This window comes from Mytilus californianus, unplaced genomic scaffold (genome assembly GCF_021869535.1).
Source record: "Mytilus californianus isolate M0D057914Y unplaced genomic scaffold, xbMytCali1.0.p SCAF_5, whole genome shotgun sequence".
NCBI classification, from domain to species: Eukaryota; Metazoa; Mollusca; class Bivalvia; order Mytilida; family Mytilidae; genus Mytilus; species Mytilus californianus.
Genome location: NW_026262701.1, coordinates 108,819,772 through 108,840,028, shown reverse-complemented (window position 1 = coordinate 108,840,028; position 20,257 = coordinate 108,819,772). Strand labels below are relative to the sequence as shown.

The following is a 20,257-nucleotide window of genomic DNA, read 5'->3' as shown; positions in this document are numbered from 1 at the left end:
GAAATACATTTGTAAATAATAAAATAATGAGTCACTGTCCCTCCCCCTCTTCTTAGCAGAGTATAAATATATATTTATTCTACTGTTTATATTGTGTAAACATTTGTTCTTTTTTTTTTTTTACTTTTACAAGTCCTTTAATTACTTACACATAAGAAGTACTTAGGACTATTTGATTTTTCTTTTCTTTTTCTATTATGCTATCACAAAAACAAAAGCTGAAGTCATTAAATGATTCTAGGAAGCATTTATACCTTTTTTGATAGGTTAAACTTGTATTATGTTATAATGAATGGAGCATGCAAACATTTGACCATATCCATTATTGTAAAATTGCAAAATAACAAAGTAAAGAAGTATCATTTTAATAATAGATCTCACTCATGGTAACAATTGAAGAAAACATATTATGTTTTCCATTTTTATTTTTTTCAGATACTGTACCATCTACTAACCAACAAGGCTCTGAAGGCAAGTATTAATTCAAGGGTTCAATTATTTCTCAACTTATTTTTTTATCCCTGTTACAGTCGTGAAAATTGTATATTGCATGCAAACCCTGAATATATGTCTAGAATTGATTCAAATGGTTTCTTTAAAAAATAAGTTCCAGAAATTAATGTGCTATTGAAATAATTTGAAACTTAAGATTGATTTACAAAGCTTGAAACCTACCTTTTTTTTTTTACTTATGCTGGTTTTTTTTTAATGTGTGAAGGTAAAAATAATGTTCTTTTTAATTTTCTTGAATGTACATGTATATAACTATAGCAAATTCAGTTAAACATGCAGTGAGTGATGTTGTTCACAAAAGTGCTGTCTGGTTTGGAAGTTCATTTTATTTATAAAAGGTACTTTTAAGTTCTAGGCCATGACCTTGCCGGCGAAATGCCTTTTTTTAAGTTGCCAAAAAATATTGAAATTGGATTATTTGCTTAAACTTGCCTGATGACTAACTTCATAGCGAAGTCATGTTATCATCAAAATCAGTATAAGGCTTCTCTCTTTCAAAAATCCTAGATTAGGCCCTGCTTTTAACCAGCTTAAAAGTGATAGATTAAAAAGCTTCCTTTATTCAATTATTGCTTATCATGCTTAAATAAGTATGCTATTACAGCTATGTAAAACTATATATAAATTGGATGTGCATGATGTATGAAGCAAACTTTCAATACTTTTTGTATAATAATGATTTGTGCTTTCTTTTCAGTATGTTATATATTAATTTAATTCCTAATAAATAAAACATAGAATTTGTTATAGAAAAAAAACAACCAATTACTGCTAAAAAATGGTTTAATTACTACAATAATGCTAAGAAATTTACCAAAAATAATTTTGTTAAATTTAGTTTGCCTTTACCTTATGAAGTGTTTCTCAAGAACTCAACAGTAATATAAATACATTGAATTGTTATATACATTTTAGACACAGCCAGCGGTGGAGTAATTGCAGGAGCAGTAATTGGATCATTTGTTGGAATCATACTCATCTTAGTTATTGTGTACTTTGTAGCCTTCAGAAAGAAGAACGAGGGAGAAACATGTATGTACTTTGTTATTTTACATTTCACTTTAAGATACTGTAATATGAATTAGAGTAAATAGAATGTTGATAATAACTGTTTTCTGTAGGTTAATGATTTTCACTCATACATGTAAAGGATAGGGAGGACAAACCAAAATTGTGGTAAACTATTTAAAAAAATAAGTTAGAAAATATAAAAAAAAATAGAATTGAACCAATAAAGTTGAGAATGGAAATGGGGAATGTGTCAAAGAGACAACAACCCGACCATAGATCAGACAACAGCCGAAGGCCACCAATGGGTCTTCAATGCAGGGAGAAACTCCCGCACCCTTCAGCTGGCCCCTAAACAAATATGTATACTAGTTCAGTGATAATGGACGCCATACTAAACTCCAAATTATACACAAGAAACTAAAATTAAAAATGATACAAGACTAACAAAGGCCAGAGGCTCCTGACTTGGGACAGGTGCAAAAATGCGGCGGGGTTAAACATGTTTTTGAGATCTCAACCCTCCCCCTATACCTCTAGCCAATGTAGAAAAAACATACGTACAACAGTACGCACAGTAAAACTCAGGTCAAGAGAAGTCCGAGTCCGATGTCAGAATAGGAAACAAAAGAAAATAAACAAGATGACAACAATACATAAATAACAACAGACTACTAGCAGTTACTGACATGCCAGCTCCAGACCTCAATTAAACTGATTGAAAGATTATGTCTTCATCATATGAATATCAGGCACAATCCCTCCTGTTAGGGGTTTAGTCAGTGTTCTCCCCAGGAATTTTGGATAGCATCACATTTGGCGTAAAAAAAAATTGTATTTATTTTTCAATGTCATTTGTTGCGTCGCGGCGATGCTCTCTTTCTTTTAAGTTATGTTGATTTTTTTCAATTCATAACTGAGAATACAATTAAAGTATAACTGTTCTTTTAGTTTATTTCTTTAATATTCATTTATAGTTACAAAATTATATTTTTCTTGTTAGAAACTACCAACTAAAAATCTAGTACAAAAGAGAACTTCTTTTATATCAAAAAGGAAAAGAAAGTATCATATAGTAATACCATTTCAATTAAAAACTATTCTGTTTATCATGTTTATGAAATTCATTATTTCCTGAGACTCAATGTATCAGTCCCAGCTGATTCAAACAGATATATGTTTTTAACATTGTTAAACTACTTTAATCAGTAAATTAATTGAAACAATGCGTTTACATAGAAATAAATAAATTTTGCAAGGAGATCTAACAAATAGTCTGTAGATTCATGTGGAATGAGTAGCTTTCCCTATTGGGATCATTATTATTCTGTCAGCTGTGCCGTTTCTGCGTCTGTAGTTATTACCGTAAAAATGCGGATTTTGATCATAGCTGGTCCGCTTCCGATCCGTAGTTAGTACAAATATATCAATGGCGTTCGAAGAAAAATTTACGAAAATAAACAATGTTTGAGAAGCGAATTGGATGAATATATCACGATTTTACTGTAATAAATAGATGGAACATTACCTAAAGGCAATTTTCATCACGTTCTAATGAAGTATAGAACTTATTTTGCCCAGAATCGAAATGTTTTATGTACGCTCTCGAGTACCGGAATGGAAAGAAAACACTTCTTTACAAGTTGTTAGTTTGAAATAACAAACGACCAGCGTGTTAAGTTCGCCCCTTTTTTTGTTTTTTTTTTCTTCTCTTAGGAGACGAATTTGCCTTGATTCAAACGTAGATTTCGAATTGTTAATGATTTTCTCGATGTCAAAATTTTGCAATTGGGCCACGTGTTATCAGTCATGTCATAAGTGTCAGCTTGGGGTATTCGTATCCAAACAGTTATCACCCAAAGGGCAATTAACACCTATTTAATCAATCTTAATTGCCTCTTATGTCCGATTTGAAGGGATTACAATTAAAGGTGATATAATTTTTATGATCACAAGCGGCAATTCGATGAAAGTTCGAAATTTAGGACATCGATATTGCGGCAATGTATAGAGCAGACAAGAAAAAAAATAGCGTCCTCAAAATAATTATAGCGTCGCGGAAATTATTATAGCGTCACGGTAAAAAATTATAGCATCGCGGCGCCGCGACGCTAAAACGGCCTGGGGAGATCACTGGTTTAGTATTATACCGTCATATAATATATGAGAACATAACCCGTGTCATGCCAACAACTGGTTTTAGAATAAATATGTTTAATTCCGATGCAAAGACCCTATATATAAGTGAATCAATATTAAAGCCAAAATATGCAATCTTTAATGACCTGACAACAGTATCTTAACTATATCCCTTCTTAATAAGTCTGTTTAAAGGTTTTGTTAGCTTTTGAGGTGAATACTGACATTTTTGTGCTTTGTAAAGAATATTACCATAAAAGATTGGATGTGAAATACCAGAATGTATAAGATGTCTGCATGTTGAGTTATATTTACGAATGATGTCCTTATACCGATGATAAAATTTAGTAAATGTTTTGACTAGTTTATGATATCGAAAACCCTGGTGTAATAATTTTTCAGTAATACATAAATTTCTTTCGCTAAAATCTAATACGTTGTTACATACACGAGCGTATCGTACAAGTTGAGAATTATAAACACCATAAGATGGTGACAAGGGAACGTCACCATCTAAAAATGGATAATTAACGATAGGAAATGAAAAATCATCTCTTTTATCATAAATTTTTGTATTAAGCTTCCCGTTAATGATATAGATATCAAGATCGAGGAAAGGACAGTGGTCATTGTTAGTATTAGCTTTATTTAAAGTAAGTTCAACAGGATAAATTTTCTTTAGTATACATACTGAAGTCGTCATTATTGAGAGCCAATATATCATCCAAATATCTAAAAGTATTGTTAAATTTTTGTATCAGATGTTTTTTCGATGGGTCTTTGCTGATTTTAGTCATAAATTGTAACTCATAACAATACAAAAACAGGTCCGCAATAAGTGGTGCACAGTTAGTCCCCATTGGAATTCCGACAACTTGACGATATACGGAATCTCCAAAGCGAACAAAAATGTTATCAAGTAAAAATTCAAGGGCAGATATAGTATCAAAGCATGTCCAATTGACATAGCTCTTTTGTTTGTTGCTACTGAAAAATGACCTAAAAGAGTTTGAACATATGTATTCGCATTCCGACTTTTTAAATGCCCATTTAATTAGGTGTGTGAATTTTTTCTTAATAAGAATATGAGGCAAAGTGGTATATAGGATAGAAAAATCAAAACTTTGAACAGATTCAAAATCACCAATATATGCATGCAATTTATCAAGTACTTCCAACGAGTTTTTGACACTCCAAAAGTAGTTAATTCCACTATTTTCAAAGCATTCTATGTTGATATTGTGTTGCTAAAATTAACATAGGATATTATTATAGACTTTCACCAGAAATTATGTTTACCGGTATATATATATTTTATCCCCCTCTAATTATGTGAAGGAATAAACACAAATAATCTTTCTCTACCTTTAAGCATTTTAATCGGTTTAAGGAAACCTGAAATCTTTAATGTGTGTTAAAATGAATTTAAACGATTTATTTTGTAAAAGTGTTACCATATTCTGTTGGTTTCAGCAAAAGGGACAAAAATTTGTCCTAGATCTGAAATAAGGCCCGAGTCTGGCAGAGTTCAGACACAACAATCTAAAGCAACAGGTGAACACTCAATTAGGGCTAAAAAGCTTTTGCATTGCATATATACAGTGCTGAATTTTAAATATTAAATACAACCAGACTTTTGTGTAATGGCATAATGTATCTAATTTTGTCAGGAAAGGGAGGGGGTATGGAAATGCTTAAGGGAAATAAACATTGTAAGTGTTCACACATCTTCATATCTCATCAGAGATTATTTTATATTCATGCCAAATGTTTACATCAGTAAAATCTGATTAGTTTGACAGTCAGCATGGTTCAAATGTTTTTGGGAAGTTATGTTCTTTTGGAATGTAAATTAAATGGAAAATTTTAAACAAAGAATCCAATACAGAAATTGTACCTCAATAAAAGTTGCTGAAATATGCATGTTGCTGACCTGATTTCTATTGCATGGCCAGTAGGATTTCTATTGCATGGCCAATAGATACAATGGTTTCTTTGATTGTCCCTGCATTTGTTCATTGAGGATTGTTTGGACATGATGTTTAAAAAGGAAATATTTTTAGAACACTACCTGACTACCATTTTGTCTATTTTCCAATGTTTTTCAAGACTGTTAAAGACACTAACAACATCCTTATTCCTTGCCATGTACATGATGTATAGAGTCACATATCAAAGTTTTTGCTGGCTTATAAGCTTTGCTACCTATTGATGCAATTTTGAAATTTTGAGTTTTGCACTTGAGTGTTTGTCAATCCATTCTTTCTGAGATTAACTTTTAAGAGATGCCCAGGCAAATTTTTACTCAAAGTTGAATAATTATGAATATATTAATGTTTTGGAATTTTAGTTGAACTATTTACCAATCAGGCGTTTTCTCCTATAAATTACATCGTAATTTTATTCAAATAAGAGTACCGATACTCCTGACTTGTTTCAAGGGTTAAAATTTTTCTCTTTTTGTCATCATTCGCTTTTGAGTTGTTACTTTGAAAGCTCTTTTGACATGTTATTTAAACATGTAGATTGTTATGCTGTTGATACTGATATCAGTTATTGGAAGTTAAGGATTATATCTCTATGGCCATGATAAATTGGTAATATTTGCCACACAGTGTATACCATACTTCATAGCAGTTTCAACCTCCTTCAAATTTTGACCTATAAGCATTCTTAATATCATGGATTCTAGATTTGTTATCAGAAAATTTGGCAGAAAGGAATTTTTTTATGAGTTTACAAATCAATAAGATTTTTTTTTTCTGTATTTCAGATCGAACAAAAGAAGAAAATGGGTAAGATTAAATGTGATGTTTATTTGAATTAGAATAAATATTATATTTCAATAAACATATGGTACATTATTGTAAATATAGTACCAACTTATGAAAACCCACATGTGGTTTGAAGGTGTTTTAACAAAAGTGTGGCCTATTGTAGGCACTATCTAGAAATCTGCAACAGTAAGAAGCATTTGCACTATAGTTATGGCATATTTATATTTTAGATGTTCTCTGGAATGTAAACTTTTCATTTTTATACCCCCCTTTAAAAAAGTGGTACCCCCGCTTTAAAAAGGTGGGGGTATACATGTTTTACCTCTGTCTGTCCTTCGGTCAGTCCATCCATCCGTCAGTCCATCCGTCAGTCTGTCCGTCCCATGAATATTTTCGTTGCATTTTTCTCAGGAACTACTTGACAAGGATTTCTGAAATTTGGTTTCAGGGTTTATATAAGTAAGTTACACCGTCTGATGCGTTTTCAGATTCATCACTCAACAACTTCCTGTTTACCGAAATATTTCGGGGGGGGGGGGGGGGGGTTGGGTTATCATCAGTGAGCAGTAGCCCTCAGTTTTACTTGTTTCTCATTCTTTTTGTATGTTTATAGCAGTTCACTGAATATGAAAATGTGAGAGTGTATGCAGGCAAAGTGTCTTATGGTCATTACACTTAAGGCACACATACTTTTCTAAAAACTTTATTTTATTCAAATATGCACAAAGATGGTAATTATTTCATATAATTGTAGAATGAGTTGACTTGAAAAATATTCTTGCTGATGTATTTATGTCAGATATACCTTATTAAAAAAATAATTATGAATTTTTAATATCTTTAAGTAGAACTGGTAGTGCACCAATAGATAACACTGTGTATAGTGTCCCTAACAAAGATAGGCATGGAGATAGAGACCGAGTAAGTATAACAGATTTTATCTTATACAAGAAAGTTTATTGCAGAACTTGAAGTCAGCTATATGTTTTCTATTTGGAATTAGTACAGGGTGTTAAAATTTTGTAAAATGGGATAATTTAAGTAAGTCAAAATTGTAATTGATATAGAGTTTATAAAATTGACTTATTTTTTGGTGAGAGTTTTATAATCACTCTCATAAGATTTGTGAATTTATTTTATACACTATAACATAGCTGACAAGTCATGTGATAACTTTCTGCATGTTTCAATACACACACACTAGTGCTTTGGGTTACTGTAAAAAAAAAAATGGGCATGTAGGCATTTTTTACACATTTTATATATTTATAATTTGATTTACATATTTCTGAGGTTAGTTACAATGAATATTTTGTTGAGGCCATGACAAAGTCAAGGAAGCAATATATAGAGATCCTACATTCCATCATTGATGTCGTAAAATATTAGGTTCAGTGAGTGGTTAAAGTTTTTTATGCCCCGCCGTAGCAGAGGGGGCATTAAGTGTTACCCTTGTCCGTCCATCGCATACGTCCCCAAAATTTGGTTTCCGTTCTCTAACTTTAGTTTGCCTCAACCAAATTTAATGAAAATTATACACAGAATCCTGCATCGGTATGTGGAAGTTGAATCATGCATATTTACAAGCGGGGGCATCTGTGGCCCATAGACACATTCTCCATTAATTTAAGACATCATTACTTAGTAAATATTCTCGCCTTTCGATGAGATTGTAGCTGAGAAACACTCTCTCATTTAAAATACCATCAATAATTTAAAAATGGTATGAAAAGAACCAAATTAGGATTATATGATATGTTTTTATTGATTTTATAGTTTTAGATCCTTTAACTAACTGAATATTATATGCATCATAATTTCAAGAAGAATGCAAGCTTTGTTTTTATTTAAATTTTTTTATTAATATATATTATCAAATTGATGTGGTTCGCTTTAGTTTCATATTGAATGATTTGATATTATTGTATGTATTTGTATATTGACTGTATAAGTACACTATATTACAGCACACAATGCTAGATATAGCTGTATAATGTATATTGTAAGTGAATGGTTTATATACATGTATCTGATGTTACTTATATTCTTGATCAGGCTTTTTTGGGGCCAATTTCTTTAATAACCAAAAGCATGCACAATACCTTTTTGATAAATCTATTTAAAAATTATGTATTGTAAATAATTAATACACATTTTTTATTTTTAGAAATGAAATATTTTTGGCTTTTTTTCTTTTTTCATTATTTTTTAATTTTGGCCAAAGTTTACATTTATCGCAAACATGTTCTCAAATTATCATGATTTTATGCATTTGATTTAAATTCCTTTTGATTCAATAATAGTAGCACAAAATTTTGAATTGCTTTGTTTCAAAATTTCTAAATTGCATGATAGCTTATTTTTGTTGGCATTTTGTATTATTTTGTGGCTTGATTTAAAATGTGACTTGTCTTTGTTATAAATGTTGGTATGTGTGCATGTTACTGCTCAAAAGATGGTGTTTAAGATGATACAAAAGGAAAACTTATCAAGCATAACGCATGGCAGATATGGAATAAACAGATACTTTACCTCTGCTTTAACTTTAAGTATGTCTCACAATATATTGCATTGTTATATCAGAACTTTATTAAGCACTGTTTTCTTCCAGATAACAGTCGTATCAGATGTAAGACATTTCTAATATATTTTTAGTCTTTTATTTGAACGGAATTAAAAAACTTAAACTTCAGGTTATTTGGGTTTTTCCTAAAACTCCTGGGACCTAAAACACCCAACAATCTATAAATTGATCTTAAGTAAGGGCAGTTCTATGATCTCAGTCAGATGAAGCACATCAACAGAATCCTTCCTTGTGCTGGGCAGAGCTCAATTTGTTTTTGGTGCAACATCATTTTCCTCCTTGCATACAATTTGCAGGTTTTAAACCTTTAGATCACTTAATTTAGTGCTCATAGATGATGAAGTCCCTTAATATTTTAAGAATCGGTAAAGAATTATACTAGAATTTAGATATTTTACATTAAAAATGAAAAAAATTGCCATATATTCTAGTACATATTTATATAAGGCATTGTGATAATTTTTAAATGCAATAAGTTTAAAATCGATAATAGGTGGGGTACCTTCTATTAAATGATGTAATAGGCATTTATCTTGATTTATAGCTGTTTAATTCACATCTTGTGGCAAATATTTCAGATATATTGAGGAATATAGTAAACCTTGAAAATTCTTTAAATGTAGTTAATAAAATATTTGAGATTTAGAAAACAAGTACTCCATTTTAAAACAAAAAATCAACGGGGTCTAAGGTCATGTTTTGATAAATAATTCCGATTTTAATCTGAAACAAAAAAATCATTTTCTTGCTCATTAATCAAAATTATTTCTTAATTAATGTAGTCTCTACTTTCTTGTAATGTACTATTTTTGCAACTGATTGTTTTAACCAAAATCATATCAAAGCTTTTATTATCATTCTGAGATAACAATTTCTCAATATACTGCATTTATACTCAAGACATTTAACAAACTCTGAAAGCTTTTAATTGTAAGATTAAAAAAAAAAATGTTTTTATTATGGAAGTTGGTTTCTCTTGATATTAATTCTGTTGAGAGGTTATCACTTATTGTGAATTCAACTAAAATTTGGGAAATTAAAGCTTTACAAAAAATATATGATGAAGTTTAATTAGGACAGTTTTTCAAAGCTGATGGAATATTCCTCAGATTTATTTTAACATTCTAAGAAATTATTAGACATTTCATAGTTGCCATGAAACATGTTAAAAAAAAACATAAACAAAATAAGAAATAGCAGGGCGTTATACTTAAATAGGTTGCAGAGGTAATTTGATGTGAAGATATCTGCCATGCTTGAGACATGTTGATTCAGATAAGTTTTCCTTTTGACTATTTCAGTGTGACGAGAACCTAATTAGTGCACAGCCACCTCCACCTCATCCACACAAACAGGAACTACATTACGCAGAACTGGATATAGCTTCTAATCCTCCTGGGATACCGCCGCCAAAACCACTGAAACCTAAACCAAAACCTCGAACCAAAAAAGGAGACCCACCAACAGAATATGCTGTTGTAAAATTTGTGTGAACTGAGTTTGAAAATTAATAATTGTTTGAAGAAGATGATTGGTGCAGATAAAAGTCTTAATGATGGTCATGCATTGGTGCTAATATTGTTACAAAAACAATTATCATTTCATTATTTTGAGTTTTTTATATTAAATTTTGTTGCAAAATATAGGAAAAGTTTAATAAGATTTCAAAAAATTATTTTGTTTTGTGACTATAATATCATTGTGTTCTTCATCACTAAATATTTTTTGTCATTTTGCCTTATTTTTTAAAAGTAAATAAAAACTTATTCATTTGACTTTAATAAAGCATTAGGTTTTGGACAAAATGAATCTGATACAACATTGTTCTCAATATCAAGAACATAGAGAAGATTCCAGGTGCTGAAGAACTTATGGCAATTGGGATTTATTTCAAAGTACGGGGTTCTTTTCACAAAAATCTTACGACTCAAATTGATCGTAATTTATAACTGAAATATTCATGACTTACTTGTAAGATTTTTTGTGAAATGAGTCTAGTGGCTGATGTCCTTTGGTTATTTATGTTGTTGGGTTGCTGTATCAGTGAGGTATACCCCACACCTCCTTTAATCATATTGATAAATTTACTTAGAATGTATTAATATGAATTTGAAGTGATACCAGATATATCTTCACAAATATTTCTATGGTAAAATGGCAATGCAAGTGAAATAATTGTTAGAAGAATTATTAACCAATGACTTAAAATGCATTATAAATTGTCTATTTAATACTATTCAATGTGTCTGAGAACTGATCATTAATACAGGTCTAATACAGAAAAGCCGGTTAATACAGATGTTTTACTAGTGTCTGAAAACATGATTTTAACTTCCTGTTTTTTGTCCAAAAAGATGTCAGAAAATTGATGTGTGTATTAAGCGAAATAATTGTATTAGATTTCAACAAGTTTGATGTTAGAGTGATTGTTATTTTTCATATTTTATACTATTTTATCCTTTAAGTATATATAATTATGGACCATAGAAAGGGTGAATATTGTAAAGGATTATTTCTCTGAGGGTGCAGTTCGAAGTGAGAGAAATTTGTAGGGTTGACAATCTTGGATATGCACCGCATTGAATGGGCCACATTTGTTTAATAATACCAAGGGGCCCTTCCAACCATTGAAAATACATGTCAAAGAAGCTCTTGTACATGTCTTACTGTAGTAACAAATTGTCAAAACACTTATGTCAAAGAATTATTTTTGTGACTTAGAATACCTCATATGTACAACAAATGAAGAATCTTTTATAAAATATTGGTGGCCCTGTAAAGGGCTGTTTGTTAAAGCTATCCTCGGCATCAAATGGTTTTCAAATACTTGTTTCTTCATCACTCCAGTCCATGGACTTTCTAACCTGGCCATTGCCATTTTACATTCGTCAGTGACGTCATTTTGATGGGAGATAACTTGTTTAAAAATTGAGGTGGCTCAAAGTGTTATTTTTTGGTGAATAAAAGGGTAATTCACATTATTAATAATTAAGGGTTATTCAACATTCCATGCGTTAGAATGATAATTAAACCCAAATAGTTCATATTGATCCTGATTGAGTCTTCCTACAGTCTTGTTTATCTTCAGTCAGCTTTTCGTGATTATTTTAAGTCATTGGTTAATAAAGGTGTCATAAAATGGATGTTTTCATATTAATCCTGTATCATGTCCTCATACAGTCCTATTGGGTCTCGATCAGTTGTATTGGCCATCAGCTACGCCTAGAGCCAAAACAGCTAAAACGACTGTACTGGAACAAAAAACAGAACTGATATGAAAACACCCATTTAATAACACTCATATGTAAAAGAGAAAGTTCATATTAGATGTTGCGTCTTTCATTGTTAAAAGAGGAAAATTTATGTTCAGTCTTGTACCAAATCTTTTCCCTTGAAAATAAAGCTTTATTTCAAAATTGAGTTATATAGATTTTTATTAATTTTTATACATGGATTATAGATCTCATATGTGATTATTTTCAATTGTGAAATATTTGACCTATTGTGAATTGTCCAGAATTATTTTTACTGTTTTTAAACTTACCTTTGTAGGTAGAAAGTGTAACTTTGATTTCTCATAGTATTTTTTTTATGCAAACACATTGTTTGTCTTATATACTGTATCCTGTTGATATTTTAGGGCTGTTATTTTGGAATGTGAATGCATAATCTTTTTGGAGGGGGTTTAAACTCATAAATTGAACAGTTAGTGTGCCCTTCATACCAATATTTATTATTTGTTCAAACATTTTGAAAAGGAGATATTTTAGGCCTGTTATGTGATCATGTAATACTGTAAATTTGGAAATTATTGCGATGTTTTTATTATTGGGGAAAATGCAACAGGGTTGTAATCGCAATAATTTTAACTCGCATTTTGGATTTTTTTTATATGAATGAAGTGGAATTTTTCTCAGTATCACCAAAATAATAGTCGCATTTTGGTCTAAAAGGATAAAATCGCAATAATAAATGCGCACAACAATTTTTGAATTTACAGTAAACAAAAATAACATCCATACATGAAAATTTTTATGTGACAGTTTTATCTATAATGATGTTTTTAACAATTTACTGCCATTTGACAAGATAAAGTTCATTTGCCATGTGCTCAGCAATATTTTCTGAAATAAGGTTGTTATTGGCAACAATTTTACAAATTTGAAAAAAAAACATTTGTTTTATTTTTCTCATATTTACATTATGTATAGGTTATCAGAAGGCTTACCATTTTTTTGTTTCAATGAGTTGTCTCCCTTGTAACAAAGATTGCAGAAGCTGAAATATAGGAGTTACATTTCTCTTTGAAATATTTGTGATAAGATGTGTTTAAATGTATCTTTTTAACATTTTTTTTAATCCCTGAAATTATAAATGCTTTCTGTATCATTTTTATGCCCAGCATTTGATAGGTAAAATATGACTGGGTTTACAGTTTTATTGATGTAATTTATCACCACTTCATCATGATCATAATCATGTTTATCATTATCATAATCATATATATCATTATCATGATCATATTTATCATTATCTTGATCAGGCTGTGATATCATGTTTGCTCATTTTTAATCCATGCATAATCTTTGTTTTAGACCAGGCTGTAAACATCTTTATTTTTCCTTGTAAAGTATTATTTCTGAGTTTTCAACAATATTTCAGAGTTATTTAGAGTTTTTGTCTTGTTTTTTCTGTTCACTTAAATAAAGTCTAGTCTACATGAAAGGTCTAAAGAAACAGATGAGAAGATTTCATTTTTTCTTGCAATTTTTTTAACATTATCGAAACATGAAAACAAAACAAGAGCCTGTAATTCAGTGGTTGTTGTTGGTTGCTATCTGTCATATTAGGTTTTTGTTGTTTTCTCATAAATCAGGCCTTTGGTTTTCTTGTTTGAGATGTTTCACATCTTGTCATGTGGGGATGTTTGATAGCTGTACTGTGACATATAGTTGCTAACATCCATGTCATTTGGTCTCTGATGGAAAGTTGTTTCATTTTGCAATCATACCACATCTCCTTATTTTTATAAACAAAGAAACAGCATTAAGTTTTTCATTTTGTTTCATATATTGTCTATCATCCTATTGACTTTTGCTATAATATTAGTCAGTAACATAAGAAAAATATTTTGAACAATTGTTTTCTTTAAAATTCATAAGATTTTTTCTAAGCTAAAATAATCAAATATAATTAAGAAATTTATTTTCATCAACCAAGTAACAATATAAAGATTACTAAATTTGCTATGAAAACATTAAAAAATTATATGCATAGCAAGAAAAATGATTTCATGATACTGCACACTTGTCTTTGATCCCTTGAACAAATCCTGCAGTCGTTCTAAGCATCAAAATGCTATTTTTATTGTCGATTTTTTTCTGTAATGTTATAGCAAATTAAATACAAATAATTTGGAGTTTTGTATTAATGAAAAAATGCTGCTTCTTTTTAATTCCATCATAACCAAACATAGTTTTTATTGTGTTAATTGTATCACATCACAGCCTCCAGCTGTGTGGACACATAGGGATAAACATGTCACTCCTCAATTCCATTCTCAATTTTATATCACTGTCACTCCTTAATTCCATTCTCAATTTTATGTCACTGTCACTCCTTAATTCAATTCTCAATTTTATGTCACTGTCACTCCTCAATTCCATTCTCAATTTTATGTCACTGTCACTCCAATTCATTTCTCAATTTTATGTCACTCACTCCTCAATTCCATTCTCAATTTTATGTCACTGTCACTCCAATTCATTTCTCAATTTTATGTCACTGTCCTTGTTACACTTAAACAACTCCTTGAAAACACTTAAAAAGAATTCCACCAAACTTGGACAAATTCTATCATAGGACATAAAGTTGTGCACCTGCAATTTTGATTTTAATTTTGGATCATAGTTATTCTTCAGGTTTCCACAATCCAAAACATGGACTTGCCATTTCTGCTTATATTATTTGGAAACAGGAGGTGAAACATATGTCTTCCTTGGAAGACTCTCACATTTTGTTAACATACTATTTTCTTGATTCTAAAGTAGCTTACAAAAAGTTAGACTAAAAAAGTTATTTTAATCAGCTTTGAGATGGTGTGTAGTGTTTGATTTTTCTTTGGGTTTAAATTTCGTGACTTTAAATGACAAATTGGTTCTCAAGGATTAAATTTCTGTTTTTATAGAGCAAAATTTTCCAAATTGTGCCATTTGTTATTTTTATATTTTAAAATTATTGAATTTTGTAAGCAGGTTTCACTATACATAGAATGTACATCGAATGATGCCAATTTTTACTAACATTCACATTTTGATCAAAATGTTATTTTGTTCTTTGATGTTGCTTTGTTTTGTGTAGAAGCGAATTAAATTTCATTGTAATTATATACATCTTTTGATATGATCTAAATGTTATGTGATATTTTGTGACAACTTTATAGAGTCCATTTGTTTAAAGGTAGAGGTGGTTGTTATTATCATGGAAGTATTATATTGACAGGAACTCCAACGAAAAATTAGCACATTCCCATCCCACTGATTTCTTTAAGAAAATAAAAGGTTCCGACTCAGTTTGTCAAGTACGTGATAACTCCTTTGTGGGGTATCTGTGATGCCGCCTTCGCCTGTTCTTTTAACTTTAGCTGGTCTTATCACGTGATTTGGTATCGATTGTCTTATCTACCTACCAATGTAAATAAACACGGAAACTCCCGTGGTTATTTGTGAATCGCCACATGAATAACAACACCTGTTTCCGTTCAATAAATGAAGAACAAAGCTGAAAAGATCGAAAAAATCGGTCCATAGTTAACAGAATGACATAAGAAAATTAACTGCATTCGGAAAGAGGGCAAGCTTATTTTTAGTTTTGTTGAGTATGTTTTAATCATTTGAACTTGGAAATCGGGAAATATCCGATTAGAAAATTACATGATTCTGAAGTAGAGTGTTTGCAAAAAATAATGTGATGCGCGTGTAGTGTGCCGGATGGTGCCGGATAACTCAAATTTTACATTTAAAGATTGTAAACTTTTATCGAGTGTAACACAAATATTTATGGTTTTCTCTATCGTAAAATATCGTAAAATGTTATTAACTTATTTATCAAATATTTTTTAAAGACTAAAAGAGGTTAATAATTACACGCATGTGATGACCTCTACATAGCAATATCAGGTTACGAGACATGCAGATGAATTGTTACACCTTTTATAATAATTCCAAAGTTGTAAACAACCTTAAACATTCAACCTAGTCCGAGATTACTCTGACGTCTGACAGATTTATTTTTACGGATGGCTTTAAATATTTCTGGATGCATTTAAAGAACGATCACCATGATGGGCCCTAAGCAGTTTATTTTTTTTTTATCATGGAAACCAAATTAGAATTTATTTATGTGTTTAAAAGCTTAACAGTTCTGAAACATCTTACACCGTGTGCTAAGCAATTTATGATTTTGTTTCTTGTTTAATTGCATGAAATATTTGCCATTGGACTTTCAGTAAACAATAAATCAAAATATTTGATATTTTTTCGGATCAAAGCTCTTTAACGCCGTCCCCCCCCCCCCCCCCCCCCCCCCCCGGCCAACTTTTGGATTAAATTTTTGTTGGAAATTCTTTCATTAAACACTTCAGTAAAATATTTGTCAAAGTTAGCAGTAAAACGCGATAATAATTACTGATAAAAACTTTTCCGTTTACTTTACATGAGAATTTTATGATTTTCAAGCCTAACTTGTATATAACAGTAATGCGTGTTTAGGCAACGGCACTCTCATGAATAAATCTTACTATTTTAAAATTGATTGTAACTTAAACTGAAATGTGTATGGCTTGCGAGTATTTTTACTCTTCAGTTTTTTTTTTTTGTCTTTTTAATCGGTGAAAACAGTCGCGGGGATTTCGTTTCGTTTCTTTTCTTTTTATTTGTTTTTAAGCAGCAAAACCCGTAAAAACTGACATTATATTTGTCATTCACATGGTCGGTAAATGTCATTTCCTTGACAATTAAGTACACATCCGGTTATTTCGGTATGTTCCGAAATTACGATCATTCACGAGGTTCCAAAAATTTTATCGGAACCCATGCATCCATAAGACAGTCGAGTTAATTAACAGATACTTAACGATTTTGCGGCATCGCACTATAAACGTTTGAAGTCCGCTTGTTGGAGTTCCTGTCAATATAATACTTCCATGTTATTATGTATTATAATGTATACTTAGAAATTTTGATTAATATTTTTCCGAGAGGGAATCTTATATTCATAATTTTATTTGTTCCTAATATTCATGTTAATATTGATGAAAAATCACTGAACTTTTTTTTTTTAATTAAGTAGACCATTATTTGAGTCTAAAAAATTGGGGTGTGTGCTTAAATTATCGTTATATAAAAGTTTCATTGCCATATGAAGGACTAATTTGATAACTAGTATTTGAAAGGTTTTGATTTGAGCAAAAATTAGCAATTTTTGTACTTATTGAGTAAGTACTGAGGCAAGGAACAAGTTTGTCAGAAAATGATTAGGTTTTTGCTTTATTGTTGAATCAAAAAGTGATGTCACAAATAGATAGTTTTCCAATAAAAAAAAGTTGGAGTTATTTCCCTTGGTCACCAATATTGGAGGGAAAACTGCTCAAGATTTTCTTATTTGACTAACCAAATTTACACATGTGGTACAAGCACATCTGGTACAAGATCCTTATAGATTGTAGTGATGAATTAAAAAAAAACTTACTTTTTCCTAAAGTCTAGTAGTTAGTATATAAAAGATCTTATGCAATTTGGCCTCCAATATGACAGCAAAGGGAAATAACTCAAATTCATCATTGAAAAACTATATAGATTTTAATAATTGTGGAGCTCGAGTATCATTGAATATATTTATGCCCCCGCCTTTGCGGAGGGGGCATTAAGTTTTACCCTTGTCCGTCTGTACGTCCGTCCGTGCGTCCCAAAATTGGTTTCCGTTCTCTAACTTTAGTTTGCCTCAACCAAATGTTATGAAACTTATACACAATGCTTATTACCACAAAATACAGATCAAGATTGAATTTTGGAGTTGTCACTTTAACCATTCTAGAGTTATGCCCATTTACAAATGGAAAAATTGCTGAATTTTTCATTTCCATTCTCTAAAGTAAGTTAGACTCAACCAAATGTTATGAAACTTATACACAATGCTTATTACTATAGAATACAGGTCAGGTTTGAATTTTAGTGGTTTCAATTTAGCCGTTCTAGAGTTATGCCCCTTTACAGAAATAAAAATTGCTGAATTTTTCGTTTTCGTTCTCTAACTTAAGTTTGCCTCAACCAAATGTTATGAAACTTATACACAATGCTTATTACCATAAAATACAGATCAAGTTTGAATTTTGGAGGTGTCACTTTAACCGTTCTAGAGTTATGCCCCTTTACAGATGGGAAAATTGCTGAATATTTTGTTTCCGTTCTCTAACTTAAGTTTGCCTCAGCCAAATGTTATGAAACTTATACACAATACTTGTTACTACAAAACTCAGATCAATAAGAAATTTTGGTAGGGTCACTTTTATCGTTCTTCAGTTATGTCCCTTTAAAACTTTATATGATATGCAAGCGGGGGCATCATCTGTGTCCCATGGACATATTCCCCATTTATTTTTAATAAAGTTTGTACTTTAGAACAGAGTTAGAAGGCAGTTGTTCAAAACTCTTCCTTAAAAGTAAAGGTTATACTTATATCTGCCATCTTAATACCTCAACAATTTAGATTTGTTATTTTAACTATGTTTAACTACCTCTATTGCAGAGCTGTACAGTATTACCATTGTTGAAATCCAAGGTTTTAAAATTTAATGATAGGAAAATTATTCTGATGTACAATGTTCAAAATTGCATGAGGAAATCAATTAGAACTAGACATTAAAATATAATTTTGTATAGGCATTTTAAATAAGATAAATTAAATTTGTTATGTTGGGACCTTTGATAGCTTGCTTTGTAGTATGTTTTTTGCTCATTGTTGAAGGCTGATTGTAAATCATAGTTGCTAACATTTACATCATTTGGTCTCTGATGGATAGTTGTTTCTTTGGCATTCATACCACATCTTTTTATATTACATAAAAATGTAGATTAGGTTAGACAAGGAGATCAAATTAAGATTGTGTATATTATATTTTTATACATTCCAGTTCAATATGAGTGATTTTATTGTCAGATACTCATGTATGTATTCCTCATCAACCAAGAAAATAAATTGTTATGTTGATATTATTCTTTTAGTTTTTCTTTATCCATTTACAATTAAATTTCAGTTTGTCATCCTTCATTCCCTTTCTTTTGATATCATGTTATTTTTTTTATACAAGAGTTTGTTCAAAATTCAAAGCAATTTTATGAAATTAAGCATACAAAAATTTAATTGCCTCTCTCTCCTTTATTTTTGTGATGTTCTTCTAGATTGCACTATTTATAGATAGTACAAAACTACTAGATTACATAATCTTAATAAAGGTTAGCTTGTTTTGTTCATGCATTGATTTTTTGCTAAGAGACCTAAGAGAACAGGGAGTGATAAGGACTGAAAGAAAAAAGAGGAAAATACAAATCACCAAACTAAATAAAAAACAGACAAATTCTGTAACGTTTGATCTGAATACATATGTTTTTAAAAGTTTATATTAACAATTACCAGCCAGAAACTAAAATATACAAGTTATTCTAACATTAGTTTTGATTGGACATAACAATTTCAAGTAATATATTATGGATCTAAACTCTGCAGAAGATGTTGGTTCATATTTCTTAGGGATTTTTACAAGCAGAATTCATTCTGTGCAACAAAATAGGAATAAAAGTAATGTTTTTAAATACTTGATTGATTGATTTTTGCAGTTTAATGCAACTTTCAGCACTATTACACTCACAAAGCAACTTCTTTTTAAATGACACCCAAATAATGCCAAATTAGCTCTGAACCAGTGAAAATGGGTATATTTATATTTACTACCACTCAATGAATACATTTATCAAATTTCTGTTGTGTTAACATTTGAAGAGTCTAGAAATGTATACAGTTCAGAAAATAGAAAGTTCCGCATGGTACTTATACCAAAATATTCCCCATGGTTTAACTTCCATAAAGAAATAAAAATCATTCTACAAACTAGCAGAAAAAACAAGTCAAACAGGAATATTAATCTGTGTTTGAAAGGAAGGAGGAAGTTATTTAAGTACAT

General features: G+C 30.5%; 1 protein-coding gene across 5 annotated transcripts in view; it reads left to right on the top strand.

Annotated features, from left to right (window-relative positions):
- LOC127700538 (uncharacterized) overlaps nt 1–20,257 on the top strand; it is a 46,406-nt gene that overhangs the window by 21,001 nt on the left and 5,148 nt on the right. Inside the window, exons 4-9 of one of the 5 annotated variants that reach the window (XM_052204080.1) lie at nt 436–471; nt 1,429–1,545; nt 6,434–6,455; nt 7,286–7,358; nt 8,405–8,439; nt 10,323–10,458. In XM_052204080.1, the coding sequence (XP_052060040.1) occupies nt 436–471; nt 1,429–1,545; nt 6,434–6,455; nt 7,286–7,358; nt 8,405–8,431 (275 nt within the window). In that variant the 3' untranslated portion in view covers nt 8,432–8,439; nt 10,323–10,458. Of the gene's footprint in view, nt 1–435; nt 472–1,428; nt 1,546–6,433; nt 6,456–7,282; nt 7,359–8,404; nt 8,440–10,322; nt 14,840–20,257 lie in introns of those variants that run through there. The other 4 variants (XM_052204079.1, XM_052204078.1, XM_052204077.1 and 1 more) reach the window with 4 other exon arrangements.